A 22,381-nucleotide genomic window follows, 5' to 3' on the forward strand; every position below is an offset into this window, starting at 1 on the left:
TTTTATAGTCCCCGACCCTCAGGCATGAGGATGGGACTAAGTAAGCGTAAACCTAGCCTGAACTCAATCAAGCTCTTGTAACGGCTTGCCCCCCTGTAAATGCATAGCCGCCCGCGGGGAGGGGACAGAAATCCCTGGACAGCTGGAGTTTGCATTATACAGACTAAGGTAAACCATGGGAAAGGCTGTTACCCTGTGCCTTTGAAAGATGGACATGCACCTTCCTTTCAAAATGACAGTTCGTGTAACACAAATCGCCTTACTACCAGCCCCTATGGCCAGGTGACCATGAAGTAAGCAAGAAGTGAAGCGTTGAGACAGATACAGATCATGGGACTCAAGGTGACAAAGTGCACACAAAGGCCCAATTTATACACAGCATTTCTAGATATCTGGACTGCAGATATCTGCCAGGCGACATGATAAAGCCTGTGACCTCAACACAAGGCTGACAACATACACCGGGTATCCTTCACAACTAAGGTGTGAAGGAACGGGTGCTTAGTGGGATTTAAATTATTCAGAAACGCAATTCTTTCATTGACTGTCGGAGCTCTGTGGTACGATTCTTTGGACTGCGCCGGAGGAATTTCTATACAATTATAGGTCAACAAAGTGTTGGCATTGTCACTACACCAAGTACCCAAAGAATGCTTGGGTCATGTGAAGTTTTGTTACTGAAGAATGACATTCAATTTTATAGTAGCCAACTGTTTGTTTTTCTCAGGTGAACACATTGTCTCCTGAATAGCTGTTGTCATATAATGGTTCAGGGAGTGTTTTACTACATGTATAGTAGTTGAGTAGGAGATATTGGGTTCACTTAAAGGCATTGGAATGTAGAAATATTTGATTCCTCTTACTAATGAGAAAGTTTACGTTAACTACTTAAACAAACTTGTGAAACACACCCAGTGAGTAATCTTTATGTTTACAACTTCTTATTACCTTTCCTCTGGCTGCTATGTCGTGCATTGTTTATGAAAACAATGAATAACATATACCACAGTTCTAAATCTAGACCAGGATACACTGCTATAGATATATATAGCCAATCTTTTCCCTTGCATCGTCTTGTTTTTGGGCAAGGATTTTTATAGCCTGTAGAAAGATATCTCCAGCAGAGAAAGCAACCTTTTTTGTGTATATGTAACATAAAACTAGTGATTCAGACCAATCTTGACCTACTTCACAGCAAGTGTAAATAAAATACGCTTAGCCTTATAATTTCTGCTGTTTTGACATTAAGTTATTGTAACAAGGCAACAGACCAATGACTGAAGTTTACATCCAGTCTTGTTGATCAGTTAGTATCATTCTATAAACCTCTTAACAAACAAACCTTTTCTACTAGACACAATTAACCTGGATTCCATTAAAGTTCATCGTGCGGAACCGCCGCGCTTACATTCTTGGTCCCCACGTCCGTCCTTTCAAACCCACTGAAGCAACAACCGGCCAGCGTTAGAATTACGACCAAAGCGTAGCCACGCCCTGCCTGCAAATGGAGTAGTTTGGGTGTTTACCCACAGTTCGCCATCAGGGTTCTCGCCAGGGCAGTTGAGCGTAGAGCGGGGATTTTCTGTTGTTCTGAATCTGATGCAAAAGTTGAAAACTTTATACCTTTATAACTATTTCACAAACTTTAGCCCTCCAAATGCAGGAAATAGTGTCTTTGAGAGTTTTAAAGTTCAAAATTTCCAGGGGGAGGATGCCCCAGATCCCCCTACAATATTCCTGCCTACAGCCCTCATCCTCACACCTGTACTAGCGCTCGCCATGCGGCTTTGCCTCGCAAAGATGCGCCTACGCTGTGAAAAAATCCTGGTGAGAACAGGAAACTCTAATCTTGTGGTCGGCTGTAAGGGACGTCATGCTTTGGCCCTTTACCAACTCGGCGCAACGCAACCTAACCCTGGCCGAGTTGAACAGGGTGTTAAGTCGACTTGACGAGGGTGTTGGGCTGAGTTGATGGTGTTTGGCCGAATTGACTGGGCCAAGTTGGTAAAGGGTTGAATCACCCTGATCCCGATGTACGTGTCATATTAACTAAGGCCTTTCATGTTTTGCAGGAAGAAAATTTGTTACTCTGAATCTCCTTTGGCTCACCTGAAGATTTCATGCCTGTTTTTTTAGATTTACATGTAGCTTTAACAGTGGTAGAAATACTTTTTTTCAGTGTTCTGCAATATTGCAGACTGTCAAAATTTTTTTCTGCAATTTGAAAATATTTTCTGCAAATACACATGCCTCCATACTACAACCTTCTCAACTTAATAATGCCTACTTATTTACATTATATCTAGCTTTGCAACATTGCTGTAACGTTAATTCTTTATTCTCTCACTTTATCTTTGATTATCACTAGCAAAGTTTTAAAGAGGAATAACATGCATGTGTGTGAAAAAATTCAAATGAATAGCGAAAATTGCAACAGCAAAAGCATATTTATTCAATATCAATCAAATCAAAATTCGTTTCATAATTTCAGTATGTGTATTAAAATTAAAACAAATTCAACAGTCTGCCTGATAAGGAGGACAAGGGCATTATATCCTTGCGAGAAATACGTGTTCTGATTCGTATCATAATTAATATCGCACGTCCTGTGACACAGCCACGGCCCACAGAAAAAATTACAAAAACCGAGAAAAAATGTAAAATTCAATATAAAACGCCTTTACGCAAACCTTGGCCTCTGTGTAGTTTTTTGTATGAATCTGAAACATCGCTATCGGTTTCAAACATCGGACTCCGACTTCGGACATTCGGGGAGACTCAAGAGACGGCCTGGCGATGTTTTTCACGGTGGGTGCCCCCCTCCCCACTGTCTCGGCACAGGAGAAAATGTTCCGCCTTTTCCACACAAGGCGGTGCTCAAATTATGTCTATCCGAGTAGTTCTCAACCTCATCGCTGCCATCTGGGCTTCAAGGACCACGGGATAATGCAGTGGCCACCGTTTCGTTCCTTCTGTCATCGCGTCCATGCCCCGAGTTCGGGCTCTGATTGATGGAATCGCATGCTTGCGACACGCTAGAAACATCCGGGAATTGTTTTCCCGACTTTTGCCGACCTCGAGATCATGACTGCGGAGATTAGCGAGGGTTGACGGAAATGCACGAATTTGACATTTTCTCACATGATTCGTCTCCGAAGTTATCACGGAAAGTGTCGATACCCCCCGAAAAAACTGACCTCAAGTAGCACCAGGCAGTCGGAACGCACAGAAACGCTGCCATCTTGCGCGGCGCTTCCGGTTTCAGTTTATATCTACAGCACCGCTAGTCTTCTGAATTGAGAGCCATTGAATCCCGAGTCTGATTTTTTTCTTCTGCAAAATTGCAGATTGTTTAATTTTTCTTCTGCAATCTTGAAAATCTTTATGCATTTTGCAGATTGCAGACGGGTATTTCGAACGCTGCTTTAATGTTGCATCAAGTGATTCTTTCTCACATGTGCTGCTAGATAATTATATAACCGCTTCAGAAATCTATATTAAGCGGATTCTCACACGGTTTAACCAGATGTTGAAAACAGAGTTTCCACAGCACTGTTATCTTGATAAATTATGGTCCTGAGAACTTGTAAACAAACCAGGGAGCTGACAGCGATCATTATGTTACAAAACGACTTAAATACCAACCGAGAGAGTAGCCATCTATGGGGGAGGTCAAAGGTTAGATCCCAGGCTACCTGCCGTAGCCAGGATACTATCAAGTGTTGGTGTTAAGGACCGAAAATTTGTCGACCCTCTTAAAAAGGTGCTGTTTTGAATGTGTGTGAGCAGCTCTTGACATGCACACTCAGGGACGGAACACGGAAGAATTGAGGGGGGAGGGGGGTGATGGGCTGTGGTAGTGGTGAAGACTCAAAGAAAACTTGACTACCTGAATGTACAAGTAGTGTGCACAAAACTTTGTCAACAGATTCTATACAGCCTCATATTGGTTTTGTGTGTAGAATTTGTGTCAGATAAATTTCAGAAAGAATTTTCAGTGAAATAAATTTTAAGAAGAGATTATGATTTTTAGAGGCTGTGGATCTTGAGTCATATGTACTGATGATATAATGCCAGTTACTGGTAATTTTTATCTGATAAGCCTGTACTAGTATTTTCTTATATTGTAACTCTTCTGTTTTCATCATAAGCGTTCTTTATCCCTGGACAACCTATGGACTGGTAAGGAGTTATCTTGTGTTTTGTCTTGGATTAACCTAGATTCTGTCCCAAACTGAGATAAATACATGATAAGACATATCACTACACTTCTTTGAGTAAAGCATACTGTTGCACAATTCATCAGGAAATTCCGCATTTATGGTGTCTTTTTTTCAAAATCAAATGATGTTGTTTGCATCCATATATATTATATACACTTTGGAACAGTGTTCTTTTCTTAACAGTTAGAGCAGACAGTTTACCCAAGTGTTGTTTACTCCGTCGGTCTACGACTGTTTACTTAAGGGGAGGGAACCTAAGATACTGTTTTTATTGTGGCTGTAACTTAAGGGTTGTTGTACAGAATATTACATACAGGGAGTACTACTGGATGGGTATTTTTATAATTACATCAGGCTTTGTTTGTACTTATTAAAACTTTGTCCTGAATTTATAGATCTGCAGTCATATGATATTTGCTTTTAAGACAAGAATCAATCAAACAATGGTACGGAACTGAACTGTGGACAGTGGAAAATATGCAAACTCACCTTAACTAGATAAAGAGACTGCAAATAACATGAAGGATTTTGATAGCATTGAGAATAAAGACCTTTTTTTCACACATTGTGACATGGCAAGTATTTTGTGTATAGGACTCCTAAATATTTGAAACACGCCACGTTGGAAACGATATGTAATGTTATTTTTAGGATCCGGATAATTGATTTGTAGTTTGCTGTCAAATCTGCCATGCCCCAGAACTTCTACATAAGTAACAGACCTCCTTTATATTATATGATAATTGCCCACAATTATTCTATAAATTATGGTAACACAGGTATCACATTTTCTGTGACCTAGATTTTAAGGGGCCAATGATTCTATCAAGCCCTTGTTGCAATTCCTCTGTTCTCTGACCTTTTAAAAAATTTAATTTGTGAAACTGCTGAAGTGGAGGAATTAAACTAAGACATATATTTTATCATCAAATAAAAGTTATGGGTAAATGCATGGAGGAAGATCACAGGTGTCAGCAAGACTTAAATTGCCCACCTGCTACCTGTGTGATTTGCACATTGAGACATTTTTGAGATTCCAGAAAAGATATAAACGATTTAGAAAAAAGGAATATGGGTTCAGTTGTAGCAGAAACAGAAATTTTAGATATTGTATTTGGAACCCTGGTGCATGCAATGCCATATAACAGATAGACATTTTTGAGATTGCAGAAAAAAATGTAAACAATTTGGGAAAAAATTAAAGAATATGAGCTCCGTTGCAGCGGAAAATAGAAATTTTAGATATTGTATTTGGAACCCTGGTGCATGCAATGTCATATAACTTAGATTGACATTTTGAAATTATTACAGAAAAAAAAACTATTTGAAAACTAGAATGGCAACATTTTCAGGAAAATGCAGGATATTCCCCTCCCATTACCTACACCTTAAATGTGACATCCCTAGCATTGACTGTTAGGGTATTATGAAACTTCTGCATAAATTATGCAAACGAGGTCTGCATTAGCATAATTTATGGTCAGGTGTATTCACCTTTCCTAAAGGTACCTACAACTCAAATATGACATCCGTAGCTTTTACAGTAAGGAAAATTCAAGTTTATGCATAAATTATGCGAACGAGACCCTCATTAACATAATTCATGGCCAGATTTTCTGAACTTTCCTAATGGTAACTTCATCTCAGATATGACATTTGCAGCTCTTACGGTAAGGGAAAAACAAGTTTATGCATAAATTATGCAGATGAGGTCCTCATTAGCATAATTCATGTCCAGGTATATTCACCTTTCCTAAAGGTACTTACATATTAACGATGACATCCACCGCTTTTACGGTAAGGGAAATACAAGTTTATGCATAAATTATGCAAATGAGGTCCTTATCAGCATAATTCATGGCCAGGTGTGTTCACCTTTCCTAATGGTACCTACATCTCAAATATGACATACGCAGCTTTTCCTACAGGTACCTACATCTCAAATATGACATACGCAGCTTTTACGGTAAGGGAAATACAAGTTTATGCATAAATTATGCAAATGAGGTCCTCATTAGCATTATTCATGGCCAGGTATGTTCACCTTTACTAAAGGTACCTACATCTCAAAGATGACATCTGCAGCTTTTACGGTAAGGGAAATACAAGTCTCTGCATAAATTATGCAAATGAGGTCATCATTAGCATAATTCATGTCAAGGTGTGTTCACCTTTCCTACAGGTACCTACATCTCAAAGATGACATCTGCAGCTTTTACGGTAAGGGAAATACACGTTTCTGCATAAATTATGCAAATTAGGTCCTCATTTGCATTATTCATTGTCAGGTGTATTCACCTTTCCTATAGGTACCTACATCTCAAATATAACATCCGTACCATGTAACATAAGATACATATAACTTTCTGCAATACCATTAGTAGACCGACCACCGCACATCTACTTGGTTTTTGGCAGAAGAAGAAGAAGAAGAAGAAGAAGAAAGAAGAAGAAGAAGAAGAACAGGCAAGCAAAAACAGTATATCCCCCTTCCCACTGGAAGGGGAATATAAAAAAGAATATGGGCACAATTGTAGCAGAAAACAGAAATGTTTGATATTGTCTTTGGAACACGCAACATCATATATAACAACAGATAGAGATGAATTGCAGTCAATATTAATCACTCTAAATATAGAATCAGTCCCCTGAGTCAAATAAAAAGTATGTCAAGTGCTACCAACAACATGTGTCACCAAAACCACTGACCCATAGAGGCCTGTTAATCTGTCACAAGGGCTCTGTGAGGATTTCTCTAAAACACACTCCAGCTGCCCACTGGGCATTGTGTACTAATGAAGGAGTGTTTACTAATACTCTTGTTCATGTGGACTACATTGTACATTATTCTTTCCTGGCGTAATCTCTCAAATTGGGATAATGGGGATGAAGTCACTGAAGCAGAAAATATCTTCCAATTGGAAATTATTGAGCTGCAAATTAAGTACTGTATGAAAATGAAAATAAGACAATGTTTTTACGCCTTGTCTTAGGGACAATGTTTTTACGCCTTGTCTTAGGATGACACAAAATCCTAAAGCAGAAAATTTAATCATAATTTTAAACTAATTTGTAGAGTTGTAAATTTAAGGTATGATTTAAGATGAAAAGATCTTGCATTGATGGTCCCTGAAGAATAAACTCAATATGATTAAGCTGCAAAATAAATAATTTAAAAAAAATGTTCCATTATAACACAAAATCCTTTGCAAAAATTTGATTCTGAATCTTAAGCGTAAAATTAAAAGGTAGAGATTTAAGGTATAATTTAGCTTAAAGTCTTAAGAATAAATTTGTTGGATGTAACATTACCAATTGAAAACCCTAACCCTAGGTGTTCTGCAACCCAGCATCTTAGCTGCAAAACAAATTTTTGCAAGAATGTCTAATATCATAACACAAAACCAGAAAATTGATTCTGAATCTTTGGCATAAAATGTATCTAGCTTTTTAAAGTTTTTTGTTTGTTTTAGCACTGATTGTCCAATGTGATAATTTCCACGTGAAAGCCCTAACCCTAGGTGTTGTACACCCCATCAGGTAAGCCTCTATCCACCTGTGCAGGTGGTGGCAGGCTTCAGGTAGCACAAAGCACCCTTGTTCACGCCCCCATCCATGTCAGCGGGCGGTGTGCCTGCCTTTGTGTGTCTGTCTGTATGAAAGGGGCTTCTTCTACCAGCTGTTGTGTTAACATCAATATTCATGAGACAAATCCCTTATAATACTTCATATATATACAAAAGGGTGAGCTATTTTTGTTTGATTGAGTTTAGGCCACACCATTTTAATTTCTTGGTTAACAGAATCTTTAAAAAAATGCTAGATTATAAAATCATCAGGAAAACAGAATCTCAGAGGAAAGTTTATACTTTGGTGCACACGATTTCAGGGAGTGAACAGGGTCAGGTGCAAGTTTTCACCCCAGCCTTCTGTTTTCATGATGATTTTTTTTGCTGAAATTAAAAATCTGTTAAGCAAGAAATTAAATTTTTGTGGCCTAATCCCTTGTTATCTATAGTGGAAATGCCAGCATTCAAATTCCCCAAAAATGGTTACTCAAGCAACTGGACAAAATTTTGAAACAGTACTAGTCCGAGATGTTTCAGACAGCATATTATAAATCGCATTATCCTATCATAATCCTGATTAAAATTCTACAGCTGTGAAAAATATTATAACACATTATGTTAAAACCAAATGAGGGAAAAGAAGTACAGTCAACTGAGAGCAGTTTATATATAACTTGTCTGTCCTGTCCTCGGTTCATTTACTTAGTTTGCTTCCAGGCCACAAAAGACTACAAACAAATAGATTTTGTTTTGTGCCTGCCCTCTTGTGCACACGTACACACCTCAAAGCTACTTGCCGCAGTACTCCAGTCCATGTAAGCCATTGTGGGCGCTCACGGTGTTTTGAGAAACAGGAGTGCTGACTGCGGAACGTGAGAGCTTCCGAGTTAAACGCCTGCCGGATATGGTACTTTGATGAGAATGGTATGGGGACAAGGCCTGGGAGTTGTGTTAATTGTGATTCTAGGAATCTCATCTACCAAATCCTACAAGGTTCCTACTTCCATTCAAGCAGAATGCTCGCGTCAACAGTATCACCTGAGTGCTGCATACCTAAACGTAACATCAGGTACCGTACAAGTACAGATACCGGTACCTGAACAATTGAAAAATTAACATGTGCCATAGGCCGGAGGGCGATCTGACCCGCGGGAGGGCTGGGACCAAGGGTGATGCGGAATACAATGTGTTGTATTTTATTTATGTCATACCTTGGTCATACCCACCCGAGAAAACACAAGTTTCAATGCGGAATGCGCCAGAAGTTGAGGGAGTTTTGTGTCCTCGAACAAGAAACTGTAGCAACATTGATTCCAATCTCCAAATCCGGTATTCGAATTTCCGACGGTCGCGCAACTGGCGCGCTCGAAATGCGTTCGAAATATTCTATGGAAGCCTGTGTTATAACACTCCCGAACCCTATGTGATACGGATATTTATCGCACGGTCCGGAACACCCGTATCAGGCCCAGGCATGACATAAGTGTAATTATATTATTTCAAGCACGAATTAGTGACACCAATTTCAATCCTGACAAATGTGACCAACATGGGAACCTACGTTTACATACAACATACTGTATATGGACCAAGGTTTCGGAGCTGAGGCCTCAGCTTTGTCTGACCCAAGGTGCCGCCTTAAAGTATGCAAAAAGGTGAGAATTGTGCAGAATTTTCTGTGATTGTAGCAACTTATAAATATATAGCAGCAATATTATAAAGTGGGACATGTATTTGAATGTGTTATATTGGAATTCAGAAGATAGGTATATTGCACTATGCGAAAGGGGGTTATTTCCGGATATTTCAACGTTTGTATACGTCCGGACTGGGAACGTTTTCGGACATATCCGGGCAATATCCGGACGACACGCCCTTACGTGTTTGGATAATATTCGAGTCCAGAATGGGAACATAATACTATTTCTCATATCCGGATTTCCAGTAATGGAACATTTTTGGATTCAAATGAGACAAAACACGTCCCGAATACGTCATTTTTTCGGAGCCCGTTCGGAGTTATCACGCTCCGGAAAGGTTGCAAATGCTGGACATATTCGGAGTCCAAAATGGGAACAAAATACTATTTCTCATATCCGGATTCCCAGTAATGGGATATTTTTGGAGTCATTTGAGACAAAACACGTTCCGAATATGATATATTTTCTGACCGCGTTCGGAGCTGTTACGCTCCGGAAAGGTTACATATACTAAGGATATTCGAACAAAGAATCGGATCGTAACGCTTCTCCTCATATCTGGATTCCCGGTAATGTCCGAGAGATGGTGATTTCCGGTACGTATTTTTAATTACGTATACGTCCGAATTGGTAATGCTTTAGGATGAATCCGGACAAAAACACGACTCAACTTCCTTACGTTTCCTGATGATTTCCGTAGTCAAGAACGGGACCACAGTGCTCTTAATAATATCCGGACTTCCAGTTTCGGACTCATTTAAGACGAAATGCGTTCAGAAAATGACCTAACTTCTGACCGCGCGTTCGGGCTGTTACGCTCCGGAAAGTTTACATATAACTAAGGATATTCGGAACCGAGAATCGGACCGTAACACTTCTCCTTTCAGAAACTCTATTAGGCGTTATATTTTCAGACTATTTGGGAGAGAAAATGATCCTAATACAGTATAATATGTTTTGAATTCTTACTCTTTACACATAGACGAATATACTGCACGAACTAAGAATAACAGAAGTACCATACCAAAGACTTAGGCAAATCAATACACGAATGCAAAACAGAAGTATCATCAAATGCAAGTTGTATTGGAGAACTCTCACTAACATCACTATCCGCAAAGACGTGAGGAACTATGCAGAAACTTTGCACTCTCTCGACTGAGATCCCTGACCTTCAGGGACTGGTTCCCACTGTGTCGTGAAAGACTCGCTCGAGTAACCGACTACAACAAACATTTAAAGCCAACACTGTGAGATATACAAAAAAGGCTTATCTACGTACTACGGGTCAACTTGCTAAACTACGATAGTAAAAACCGACTACAACAAACTTTTAAAGCCAACACTGTGAGATATACAAAAAGTCATATCTACGTACTATAGGGTCAACTTACTAAGCAGTGATAGTAAATAGTGGAATGTGACGTTTTAATGATGAAGTATGCCACTGTATGTGCTTCTTTTATTGTAATAATGTAATGTAATGTATGTAAAAAAAAAGCTAGCCTTTTGTCAACAAGCCTACCAATTCAGCCCTAGGGCTGCCATGTGGTTTGTTTTTTAAGTTGTATAAACCAGTCATCAGTCATCATCACAACTCCTAGCTGTCTTCCTCCTCCTCCGTGTCTTCCTCTCCCTCTGTGCGTTCTTCTCCCTCTACGCGTTCCTCTCCCTCCGCGCCTTCCTCTCCCTCCACGCCTTCCTCTTCCTGGGAGGCCACAGCCATGAGGTGTGGCTGTGCAGCCCGCTGGATGGTGGACATATGTCTGTTAACTCCTCCCCTTGCTTTCTCTCTTTGTTGGAGAAGGGCAGGCGCCTGTCTCTCCTATTCTGGTCTAGGACCGCCTGGCACCTTCGCGTTATGTCCGTTAACTTGTCCGCCCGCCAGGCGGGTGGCTGGACCCACACCGATGACTTGTCATCCTCATCGCTGACTTCATCGGACATGTAAACCTGTCCTGATGACTTCAGGTAGTCGTATTCTTCTCTGTCCAAGACGTCCCCTGCCACCCGAACTCGGGACTTGAACAGCTGAGTGGGTACAGAAAAAATCTTGTTATTAAGCATGCCGGGCACCTGGGCAGGGCTACACTGCAATAAACGATTTTGAACGACACAAACCAATATCATCATAGGGGGATTTTAACACAAACTGCCGCGTTATTAAGAAACCAAGATGCATATTACTTTACCATTCTAAATATAGCCAGCAAAATGTAGCCAGTCTTGGTAGGAAATACATTTTTCATGACTAACAGTTTTCATAAACGTTGTTTCCAATGATCCCTTGTAATTTAGATAGAATGTTAGATCTAGGATAGAAAATTCGAAAAGCACGCAAAATATGCATAAATACCTGATGAATATTACATCTTTCTTTTGGAATTTGGTTTGATAAAAAAGAAACAAGTCAGATAGTTCTACTTTAGTGTCAGTTGCATACCAGGTTTTCTTGAACTTCATGATACCCTAACATGTGGATGCCATGCACAAAGCCACTTGAACAATCGCCTAACCCATCCCTTCAATCTGTTAATTTTAATAGATTAATACACATACCCTGTCTCTCCTATTTGTCATCATTTTCTTTCTCTTGACCGCCTCAGCCTTCCGTCCTCCTCTAGCAGCTTGCTCTGCGCCCTCAGATGTTCGTGCAGGCGGTTGAATTCGTGGAAGGAAGGAAATAATTTTAGTGTTAATGGAGGTAAAGGTTATCCATTGCGAGGTTAAGGTCATCTAAGGCTAATATGTCCACGAAAACCTGCACGCCGTAGTCGTCGCGCGTGCGCTGGTCGGCTCGGGGTAGGCTAGAGCAAGGAGGTTATGGCTAGAGCGACCGCCTGGCGCACTCTCAGTTTGAATTGCTGCGGGGTCTCGCTGCGCTTTTGCCGCAAAGCCTGGGTGTCGCTGCGGTAGTAGAACGGGTCCTGTACATGTGTGCGGCTGTACATCCGCCTTAGATAGACGCAGAGAAACCAGGAGCTCTTCGGAGTAAGACGTGGGGTGGGGTGGGCAGCCGTCGCCGGTGACGAAGCAGGAATGGGGCCGTAGAAGAAGGACAATGCAGCCTCTAATTTACGGAAATCAATCTCCGGGGCATTAGTTTTGGCGGCCGCCATGATGGTACAAAAATAAAAAAAGCCAAACAGAAATGGGTACTACAAAACGGGGAGCCAAAACAGAATAGGTCTTAAAACACAAACGAGATTTTGAGCTAACGATAGTGAAAGAATAATTTATGGAGTAGGACACAGAAAACTGACAACAACGGTATATATACAATTTGCAAGTCAAGGCGTCCGAGAGAGCGGTCTTATTGGAAAAACAATGGCCCGAAAGGCGGACAGCGGGACACTAGAGACGGACCGCGATGTCGGCAAGGTCCAATCAATTATGCAGTGTGAAAAAACGGACGCGAAACCCACGCCACTAGTAACACAGCTGGAAAACGGAAAATATGCAGAAAACTGCAGCCAAAACAGCAGGACAAAGAATTTGGTAGTACAGGAAAAGCAACAACACTCGTACGGCACACAAACAGTCGGGAAAAGTTAACTAGCTACGCAAAGAAACGGGCCGAAAACAAGCTAACACGCGTAGCACACGGGAACGCGCAAAAAGAAGCACACAAAATTCACAAGCAAGCAGAAACCACAGTTGGCCGAACAAGCGGTGTAGGAATCAATGCAACTTTTCTGGTCTAGGGTATAGGATGTGGACTTAACCTTTATAGCTAGTTACGCTACTATAGAGATAAGAACGCCAAGCCGGTTTGATTAATTATATGATACACTTGTTCGGAACGTTGTTTATTCTCTGTGGTATATGCTGTACTATACAAGCCAAGTCTACTATAAAGGCCTACAGTACAAGATGCACAATAATCGATCTAGAGCGTTACGATTACGGAGGTTGAGTGTAATGATGGAAATGTAGGATATTCTACAATCATCTAGTATTTATTACGAACTAAATACAGAGAGCTAATCTACGTGTGATCACTTACCTTAGTCACAGCAAGGAGGTTAACCTCCTTGGTCACAGGATAGCTTCTGAATTCAAATCGGCGGGCCGTATGCTAAGGAGCTAGCTGTTCTCACTCGCTATTGGTCAACACTAATCTATTCAGATGAGCTTCCGAATACGGCCTGGTCACGTGTCTTAGTCCTAAATATAGCTTGCCTACTGCCTAGCTACTGAGAAACCTTTGTATAAGATCAGGATACATTATGTCAGTCGTCTATTCTATCTGTTACAGCTGACAGGATGATCCTGTCAGCAGTGCAGATTTTTCTACTGCTGACAGGATCATCCTGTCAGTAGCCACTTCCAAATGTCTGGTGGAAGATCGCGAAACGTTCGTTCCCGGGAACACTACAGCCTCAAATCAACCTCCTTGCTCAATTTGCCTGCTAAGTATCCACTGTAGTGTCAGCTACCCTACCCTCCACGCAGATGTTAGGCTTGTACATGTTTTGCATAACTGAAAGACAGAAGCTATTGACAGGCTAGTCTTACCCTTAATATACAATCATAGCATTGAACATAATCATGTAAAATGTCTTGGCTTGTGCTGGTCAGACTGGTATCGGGCCATTGACCAGCAGTTCATTCGGCGGCCCAAAGCAGTCATCCCGCCGGTGTAAATAGAGCTCAGCACTCCTGGCGAGTTTCCCGGTCCCGCCCAGTAGTACCAGCCCGGCTTTTGATTCAGCTTGTATGCCCGCCCCGCCAGCAAGGGGAAAACTACTAAATGCATTTCATGTGTGTTGACGACTCCCAAACATACAACCCTAAACATCATTCGTTGAAATGGGAGTAGATTAATAATGATGATCCATGTCATTTGTTAGATGGTAGTAAGGATTCGGGGGAATCTCCCGTCAGCGCCTTTGGGTATTAAAGACATGAAAGATGCAGCTGAGCTAACGGGGTCAGGTTACATGCGATAAAGCTTATTTTTTGTAAACAAATCCATTGTGTACTTACCAGTTCAAACCTTGCAAGTTGTACACATTCGCAAACATCGTGGTGGCGCGGTATATACCGTTGTTTGTCGGGCTTTGACTGCTCCAAACACGCGTGGTACGGTCCCATCAGGTCAAACTGTCGCACGGTTGACGTTTCACAGACAACACTTCACTGTTTACATCCGCACAAAAATAACACACAGATATTATGTTCCAACACACATATATAATGCGCCTCAGCTCCGATCCGTTTAAAAAAAATCTGGTTCTGAATGACCTGACTTTCCCAAACTGCACCACCTGTATGCATTTTATTCTCGGTTGAATTTGGCTTCCTGATACTCCTTGGTGACAGGATCATCAAATAGCCTAGAATGTGCTGCCACCATGATAAAGTTGCAGCGCCACTGTACGACGAACAATAGTACAGCACATTGCATATTCTGACCATGAGTGCCTCCTGTTTTTGTCCGAAAATGGGACTTTCCCATGCTTCAATGCTTCCATGGAGTATTATGAGTAAATTTGGAGCATGATATTGTCCGTATATGGAGCTTTCCCATACTGCAACGCGTCTATGGAGTATTTTGAGTGGATTTGGAGCATGATATTTCCGGATATGCAACTTTCTTATACTGCACCGCTATTACTAGTATAGATCTATAGTATTTCGATGGAATATGTGCTTCGTATGATATACGTGTCAACTTCGATCCTAATTTGTCTAAAATTCATTCCCGAAATATATCAACTCAAGGGTGACATTATCCTTGATCAATCGAAAATGAAACCTACATGCAATGTATGAAACGTATCACAGCAAGAAATGCCAATGACACGTGACAAGTCTCATTCGTCCGGACACGCAACAATTCTAAAACATATCCTGACTCTTCATATTCCAGGATATGGTAACTATCAAACATGTTGTCCGGACACAATCTGAATATTAAGCATGTCCATGAATATGTCAACTCCGAATTCGGAAATAAACCCTAAAACCTTGCCCAGAAACGGTCAGAATATGGTCCAGAAATGAAGCATATCACCGTACGTGTCAACTCCTAATATGTCCAAAATCCATTCCTGAAATATGTTAACCATGTATATGTACAAAATATGTCATATATTCCAAATCTGTCCGAACACTGTCACTGATTCTGATCTCTCTCTTATATCTGTGTAGTAAATGGAACATGATTTCGGAACAAGAAACGCCCATGGCACGTAGTCGGGAAAAACAGGAAGCTTGTATCCGTCCGGATATGCTTCGGAACAATTTTTGAATCATGATATTTTCGGATATAGTAAATATCGATTGTCGTCCAAAAATGGTCCAGAAATGAGGCATATCATGCTACGTGTCAACTCCTAATATGTCCAAAATTTATTCCTGGAATATAATGACCTTTCATATGTTCAAAATATGAAGCGTATTACGTATTCGGAAGCAAGAAACGTCAATGGCGCGTATCTTGAAATACGGGAAAGTCTTATTCGTCCGGATTCGCAACAAAACATATCCGAACTCACGATATTCCAAGATATGGCAAATATCAAACATCTTGTCCGGACACAATCCAAATATTAAGCATGTCTGGGAATATGTCAACTCCGAATTTCTCCGGAAATCACCCCCTTTCGCACAGTGTTGGTCCCATTCTCTTCAGTCCAAAAGGACGACCATGCATACGTAGGCACCTACATGTATATTGTACCCCGAAAGCCTGGTTCTTTACCATGTTGTATTGCGTAGATTGTAACTATGTTTAATCCTCAAAGTCAAAGTAAAATTCCAGTCAACTGTTTCGATGCATTGCAGCTGTTTGCCTTTAAGAGAAAGTCTGCATTAATGACCAATTTACTTCTCTAAAAGCTTGGGTCGCCCAGAAACCTGCCAAATGTACATCAGGTCCCACCGAAATGTAAACAGTCACTCATTCCTGCACGTTCACGGATGTTTTCATATAGGACGACATAGCATTTAGGGGTCCTGCATGTGTTCTGACTGGTCTTTTGTTGGGCACTGGGTGTGGTCCCATATGTTTCAGTCGCACCCAAACAAATACATTCAAGCTGAACTTCTCACATGACTCAGTCACACTCAGACTGATCCAATGTATATAACTTATAAGTTGGCTATACACTGTAGCTCAGTTTTTAAGCCTGCCTGTAGCATAGAATATTTCGGGATTTAAAACTACAGACTGAGTCAAACCTGTACAAGTGGCCAGGCCACCTTTGAATTAGGACCAGTGGTCAATGTGACCACAAATTTAATTCGGTGGTCGGCCTTAAACAAATTTTCTCATTGATACAAGCATCGATCCTGTCTATAGTGACCACCTGTTCAGGTAGACCACATTTCATTGTTCCCTTTGTGGTCTTCTTGCGCAGTTTTGATTATATTGCAGAAGTTCTACCTGAAAGTTGGAAGTTTACAGTATACAATACATTGTGTAGCTTCCTCAATATCCAATATTAATACACACACTTAAGTTTGAGTAACCCACAAATACTACAGGTGCCTTTTCTCTACAGCAGCCGTTGATAATGAAATTATCCCTGGCTGCCAGGCTAGATTTGTATTGTCGCAAAGTCGTCCATGCATGTAATTATGGGGAAGTGCCACTGCTGTTGGCTAATGACTATTTGCACAGGGGCAAATGTAGTGTGACTGTACATTGTAGCTGTACTCAGAACTATGATTATGAGACCGTAATATATTTGTGTGACAGAAGCTATGTCCTTAAGGGTATTATAATGCAGGAATGGAGATTTTTATAGTGTTCAGAATCAGAGGAAGAAATTAAACTTTAAAGGTCAGTACAAAAATGTGTTAACTTAAAAATAATCCTACATCTACATGTAGGTAGGTGCATTTTTATTTGATATCAACATTCAGATTTTGCCTGAAAAGAAGAGAAATGAAATAAGATTAATTTTGCATAATATGCAGCCTAGATCAATATGTACGTTGTATTGTGTATTGCTATAACTCCAAATATTATGTTGTTTTCTTTTCTCGAGGTTCCTTGATGTTATCTCTGACTTGTTTTAGTATTTAGCTGTAAATATTCAACAATTTGTCCAATATATAGCTAAATTGCAGAAATTCCTGGCTATACACGGTACTTGCATTTTGATACTTTGTGACTGTACATGGATTATTGTAATGCATTTTTAGTTGCTATACTCCAATCCTCTCTGTTGGGAGTGAGACTTACATGTACATGTAAGTGTTGTGACAACAATGGGACACTAGTACTAGAATATGTGATTCAACCGGGCCTTTGAAATGCCCTTGTTCGTAGCCCAAGATAGCCTGAATAATAGTATCCTTAAGTTTAGATATTTCTGTAATACTATAGTCATGTAATAGACCTTCAATCCCAATACAATTTACACCAATTTGAATGTCTGTCTTCTTGGCTTGCAATACAGTATTTAGCTTCTATTTATATGATATATAGTGCACATAAGACCATGATTAGAGCATGAGCAACACCTGACTTCGGAATGTGTGGTTCTATTCCTTTGGTTGGAGTTTCTAATGGGTGGGAAAATTTTCTAACAAGCACCTGTCTGCAGTCTGCTAGCAGAGAATGTTATTCAGCATCATTCAGTACTAACTATAGCTAGTTGTCTGATCCACAAATCAAGTTCATCTCAATCTAAGCCTCGTTTGAGGAAGGTTTGCACGTTTTTAATTCCTGTGCAGTTACAAATCAGATAAGCTGCAGGTATTACATACCATGAATGTAGCTGACAAATGTGCAAAATTAGTGATAGTTTGTAGCAGCCTTTTTAAGTGCTTGGCAAAAACTGTTTCGCAGTGTTTTAATATATGGCGACAGAATATATGGGGACTGTTATTTTGTTGACATTACAATGTATGAAGAATAAAGGGCAAAACATTAATTCGTCAAGCTCTGTCTTTGATTCTGAATTTGTCCTTAAAGTATTTTTGACAATACCCAAGAAGCAAGTGGCATGAAAATGTTGACAATGTCATGATTTGGGAAACTCTTTCATTTAATTCACAAATTTGCTTCTTGGTCCCTGGAACCTATGTAGCATTACGTAATCGTGTTCACTTGGAGATAAGCTTTATAAATTAGCTATAGACTGATCAAACACCAAACAGCTGACACTGGGGCCCACTTGTTGTTGGAGAGGTGTTTTTACATATGAAGCCAAATATTCCTGTTCGAAGTACCCTGTATGTAGATATGCAATTATGACACATCTAATCTATCAATATACAGCGAATAGAACTGCTTGCTTGATATGCCGTTGTATTGCGCCACTGCCGCTGTACTACAAATATCATAATCTTTTGTCTAAGATAAGAGGGTTCTAGCTAAAAGCGAGAGGCTGTTTTATGGCAATAATATTGGACTTAAACCCACTGAGGTGTTCTTTGTATTGCTTTTAATCAATATATGAATATACATTATGTAAATGAATTTTAGTCAGTGTTGTTTACAATTAGAATGAGCTTTAGACAATGAACAGGTGGTACAATAAACATTTGGCTGCTTGTTGTGAATGCACCTGTGCATGTTTTAATCATGCATGATGAACGCATTAAGGTCTAGAAATTTTTGCCTTTTAAATCTGCACCGATGAATGTTTATATTGTTATCAAGTCATAGTCGGTAACCTAATTCTGTAGAAAAATTCAGTTGTTCTCCCAAAACTAATTTTCATGATCAGAGTAAAGCCTACCCATCTGTGACAAGTAGACAGGGTCACCCTGTAACTACATGTACATTGTATACCCCTGCAAAGTTTCAGTTCCTGTACTATGTAGAGTATGTTGTTGGAAGGGTTATTTACTAAACAGGTTTGTTTAATATCATTCAAGCACTGTGAGAACATTTGATCAACCGGATATCTTTTTTACAAGTTTTGTAAAACAGGTTTGGAATGCTTTGAAGTTTGATGATGAAAAAGCCATTTAAGGTTCTCTTGTAGGTTTGTGGTAGCTAAATCCAACATCCCCTGTTTCTATTACTGTAACAGTAACCCCAGATTTGTCATTTACTACTTTGTCATTTTTCAAACCATGAAAGTTGTGGTTTAATTTAAATCATGAAGCCTGAAATCTATTAATGATAGTGTACCCTATCTAGGATAATTTTGTATGACATATTTGTAAACACTATTTACGATGCCTAGTACTAAACGTGAGTTACTGTACTAGACTGGATGTTTTATTTGATATGTATTTAGACATGTCATATGCATACTGTATTCTATGATAAATCTTTCACCAACTATATGAGAATTAGATGTCTTGATTGGACTATCTAAAACTGTCTTCACTTTATTTGCATATCAATTCATAGTCCATGGTTAAAAACCTTGCTCAGCGTCACAGACGAAAAGTAGTGGATGCTACTTAAAGCGTCTGACCGTTACTTAAAGCGTCTGACCGTTACTTAAAGCGTCTGACCGTTTCCAAAATCATGTCCAGTTGCTTGTCTACAATGAGTAACTGTTATTTGGAGTAGATGTTTTGGATTTGGACCAAATTTGTTTTTCTACATGAAAGACAATTGGCTGACACTGAGTCATGGCTTCAGTAAATGTTTTGTCACTGAATGACGTTAAAGGAAGTGAAGGAACTTAGCAACTTGCTTCCTGGTCTGGTTAATGTTTAATTGTGCATCCTGGCAACCAAGTAGTTATGTCATTACACATGCATGTCTTTTGTTTTCATGCAATATTTTAGAATAATTAATGGCAATGATAATGTAGCACAAGTAACAGTTGCCCAAAACACTCACTAATCTTTCTGATTATCTACTAGAAATCTATAGATATCAATAAACAAGGAAGTCAGCACAACACATGTATGCAGCATGCATATGATTTCACTACAAAAAGCTGTTGCGTACAATTAGAGTATTAGAAAGTTTGTGCTGCAAATATATCTATATTTTGACGTTGCTTTAAATTTTTTGGCCCTCCCATCCTATCAATCAAGTTGAACATAGAAAAAAATTATCGAGCCATAAAACAGTATAAGCTTATTGTTGATATTTACTCCTAAGTTACGTATACATGTAGGCTAGATGCTTGTGCGTACGTACATGTATTAAAGGAAACCCAAGCAATGTACTGTATTAAAGGGCCCGAAAATCGGATTTTGAACATCAAGTTCTTAAGTCATTTTTATACATGATTAGTTCAAACAACACTATCACAATGTATAGCGACGTCCATCATGCAAAAATACGACGTCGTTGGGGTGTGAGAACTCACTGAAAATCATCGCCGGGGGTTTTTGTAGGCTCGTGAAACTAAGAAAATCGTCGTACGGCACGTTTTTGCTCGGTTTTAAAATGCTAAAATTATTACACAAACGTGTTAAGTCTAAAATATTGTAAGTAAATGTCACTACCATAAAGATTTCAGCATTTTTTTTATTTGCATATTTTGGGCCCTAATATTGCTTTTGGTTGCCTTTAAGATTAAAGATGAAACAGATCTAGACGTTCTGACATGTTGTGTTTTCCCTGTGTGCAGGTCCAGGCTCTGTTGGAGGATGAGTCAGAGAGGGACACACTGTACACATCACTCAGAGAGTACCATGAGTACGTATGATATGTTTGTATCTCATCATCATCATATATACTTAGTCAGTGTATCTTATTTCATGTCTTCAGATCATACCTGTTAGTGTTTAAACCAGGAATAGTCTTAAGATACTTTGTGAGGAAGTTTTATTTCCGGATCAACAGGTTACAGTTTTTTTTCCTGAATTTTCATCTGAAGTTAAAGATTCCAGACAATTTAGTTGTCCCATCACTATGATTTTGTTTCCAAAACCCTACCCTGCTTATGTCACGTACTATAGCACTTCAATCAACATTCCTGCCTAGTGCAACTTTTTTGACAACTTAACTAAAACAAGGAAAACTCAAACAAACATACATGTACAATACATACAAATTTCTGACAATTTTGATTGCTCCAGATCCATGTCCCTGTCGGAGCTCATCACAGACCTCAGGAAAGTCGTCAACTCCCCTGACAGGATGGAACTGTTTGAGGATGTCAGGTCAGTTTTTTGTTCTCATTTATACATTGTGCATTCATACTTTTCTAATCATTATCTTTTGCCTGACCACTTTGTAGGTTCAGGTACAACGAAAAACATTTATTTTTTTACTTAATATTGGTTTTGTCATGGATTCATCTACTCAGAAGTAGGGTTTTCCCTTTCTAAAAGAATTGCTGCATGGGACATAATTTTCATTTCTTGAAGTTCTTTATGTAAACTATGATGATATGGCAAAAGATGCCATGCAAATGGAAATGCTATCTACAAAGTTTGTGTAAGTATAAAGTTTCCTTGAAGATGTAGACTTCCTTGACTCTAAGTCTTAAGTCTTGTAGAGACTGAAGGTTGTAGTAGGACTAAATATAATATGTCTTTCTTTCCTCAGACCGTTAATACCTCTGAAACATCAAGTGGAATACGACAAAATAGTACCCAACAGACTAGCGTGAGTACATCTCTACTTCCCCCCGATTTTACTTTAATTTACAACTTATTTAAAAGGTCCAAGATGGATCTTTTTGCATTGAGAGTCAATTTTTCTTCAGAACTAGACAGTATAGCCTTCCTTGTGTGAAATGCCAACGAAGATATATAACTGTTTTATTCAGCTTGATAAACTCTAAGAACAGACAAACTGTATACAGCAAGCCTTGAGGGTCCTTTTTTTATCAAAATAATGACTGGTTTCTGCACTTACAGGAGAAAAGCACGAATTGTAAAACTGGTGAAGAATGGACCAGACAGCCTGGGGTTTTCACTACGGGGAGGTGAGATAAATATTCAACATCATAAATGTCACTATCAACGTTGTTATGCTGGTCGTTTTATTTTTCCAATCATAACC

General features: G+C 39.6%; 2 protein-coding genes across 8 annotated transcripts in view; one reads left to right on the forward strand and one right to left on the reverse strand.

The window, feature by feature from the left end:
• Positions 1 to 22,381, forward strand: part of LOC136431279 (harmonin-like) — a 53,715-nt gene that overhangs the window by 2,949 nt on the left and 28,385 nt on the right. For all 7 annotated transcript variants that reach the window (XM_066422608.1, XM_066422605.1, XM_066422604.1 and 4 more), the window contains exons 2-5: positions 21,000 to 21,067; positions 21,451 to 21,534; positions 21,923 to 21,982; positions 22,237 to 22,304. In XM_066422608.1, the coding sequence (XP_066278705.1) occupies positions 21,000 to 21,067; positions 21,451 to 21,534; positions 21,923 to 21,982; positions 22,237 to 22,304 (280 nt within the window). The remainder of the gene's footprint in view (positions 1 to 20,999; positions 21,068 to 21,450; positions 21,535 to 21,922; positions 21,983 to 22,236; positions 22,305 to 22,381) is intronic.
• Positions 10,558 to 12,426, reverse strand: LOC136431278 (uncharacterized). The gene is made up of 2 exons (XM_066422603.1): positions 12,052 to 12,426; positions 10,558 to 11,523 (listed from the first exon to the last, which is right to left on the reverse strand). Exons 1-2 carry the CDS (start codon positions 12,226 to 12,228, stop codon positions 11,149 to 11,151), a joined length of 552 nt encoding a protein of 183 aa, XP_066278700.1. The 5' UTR covers positions 12,229 to 12,426; the 3' UTR covers positions 10,558 to 11,148.

Source organism: Branchiostoma lanceolatum, chromosome 3 (assembly GCF_035083965.1).
Source record: "Branchiostoma lanceolatum isolate klBraLanc5 chromosome 3, klBraLanc5.hap2, whole genome shotgun sequence".
NCBI lineage: Eukaryota > Metazoa > Chordata > Leptocardii > Amphioxiformes > Branchiostomatidae > Branchiostoma > Branchiostoma lanceolatum.

Bases quoted from the DNA above. Each gene is read 5' to 3' on its own strand.
- LOC136431278 (XM_066422603.1), bottom strand. From the start codon at position 12,228: ATGACCTTAACCTCGCAATGGATAACCTTTACCTCCATTAACACTAAA. The intron at 11,524-12,051 runs GTATGTGTATTA...GTACCCACTCAG, and splicing joins TGACAAATAGGAGAGACAGG to CTGTTCAAGTCCCGAGTTCG.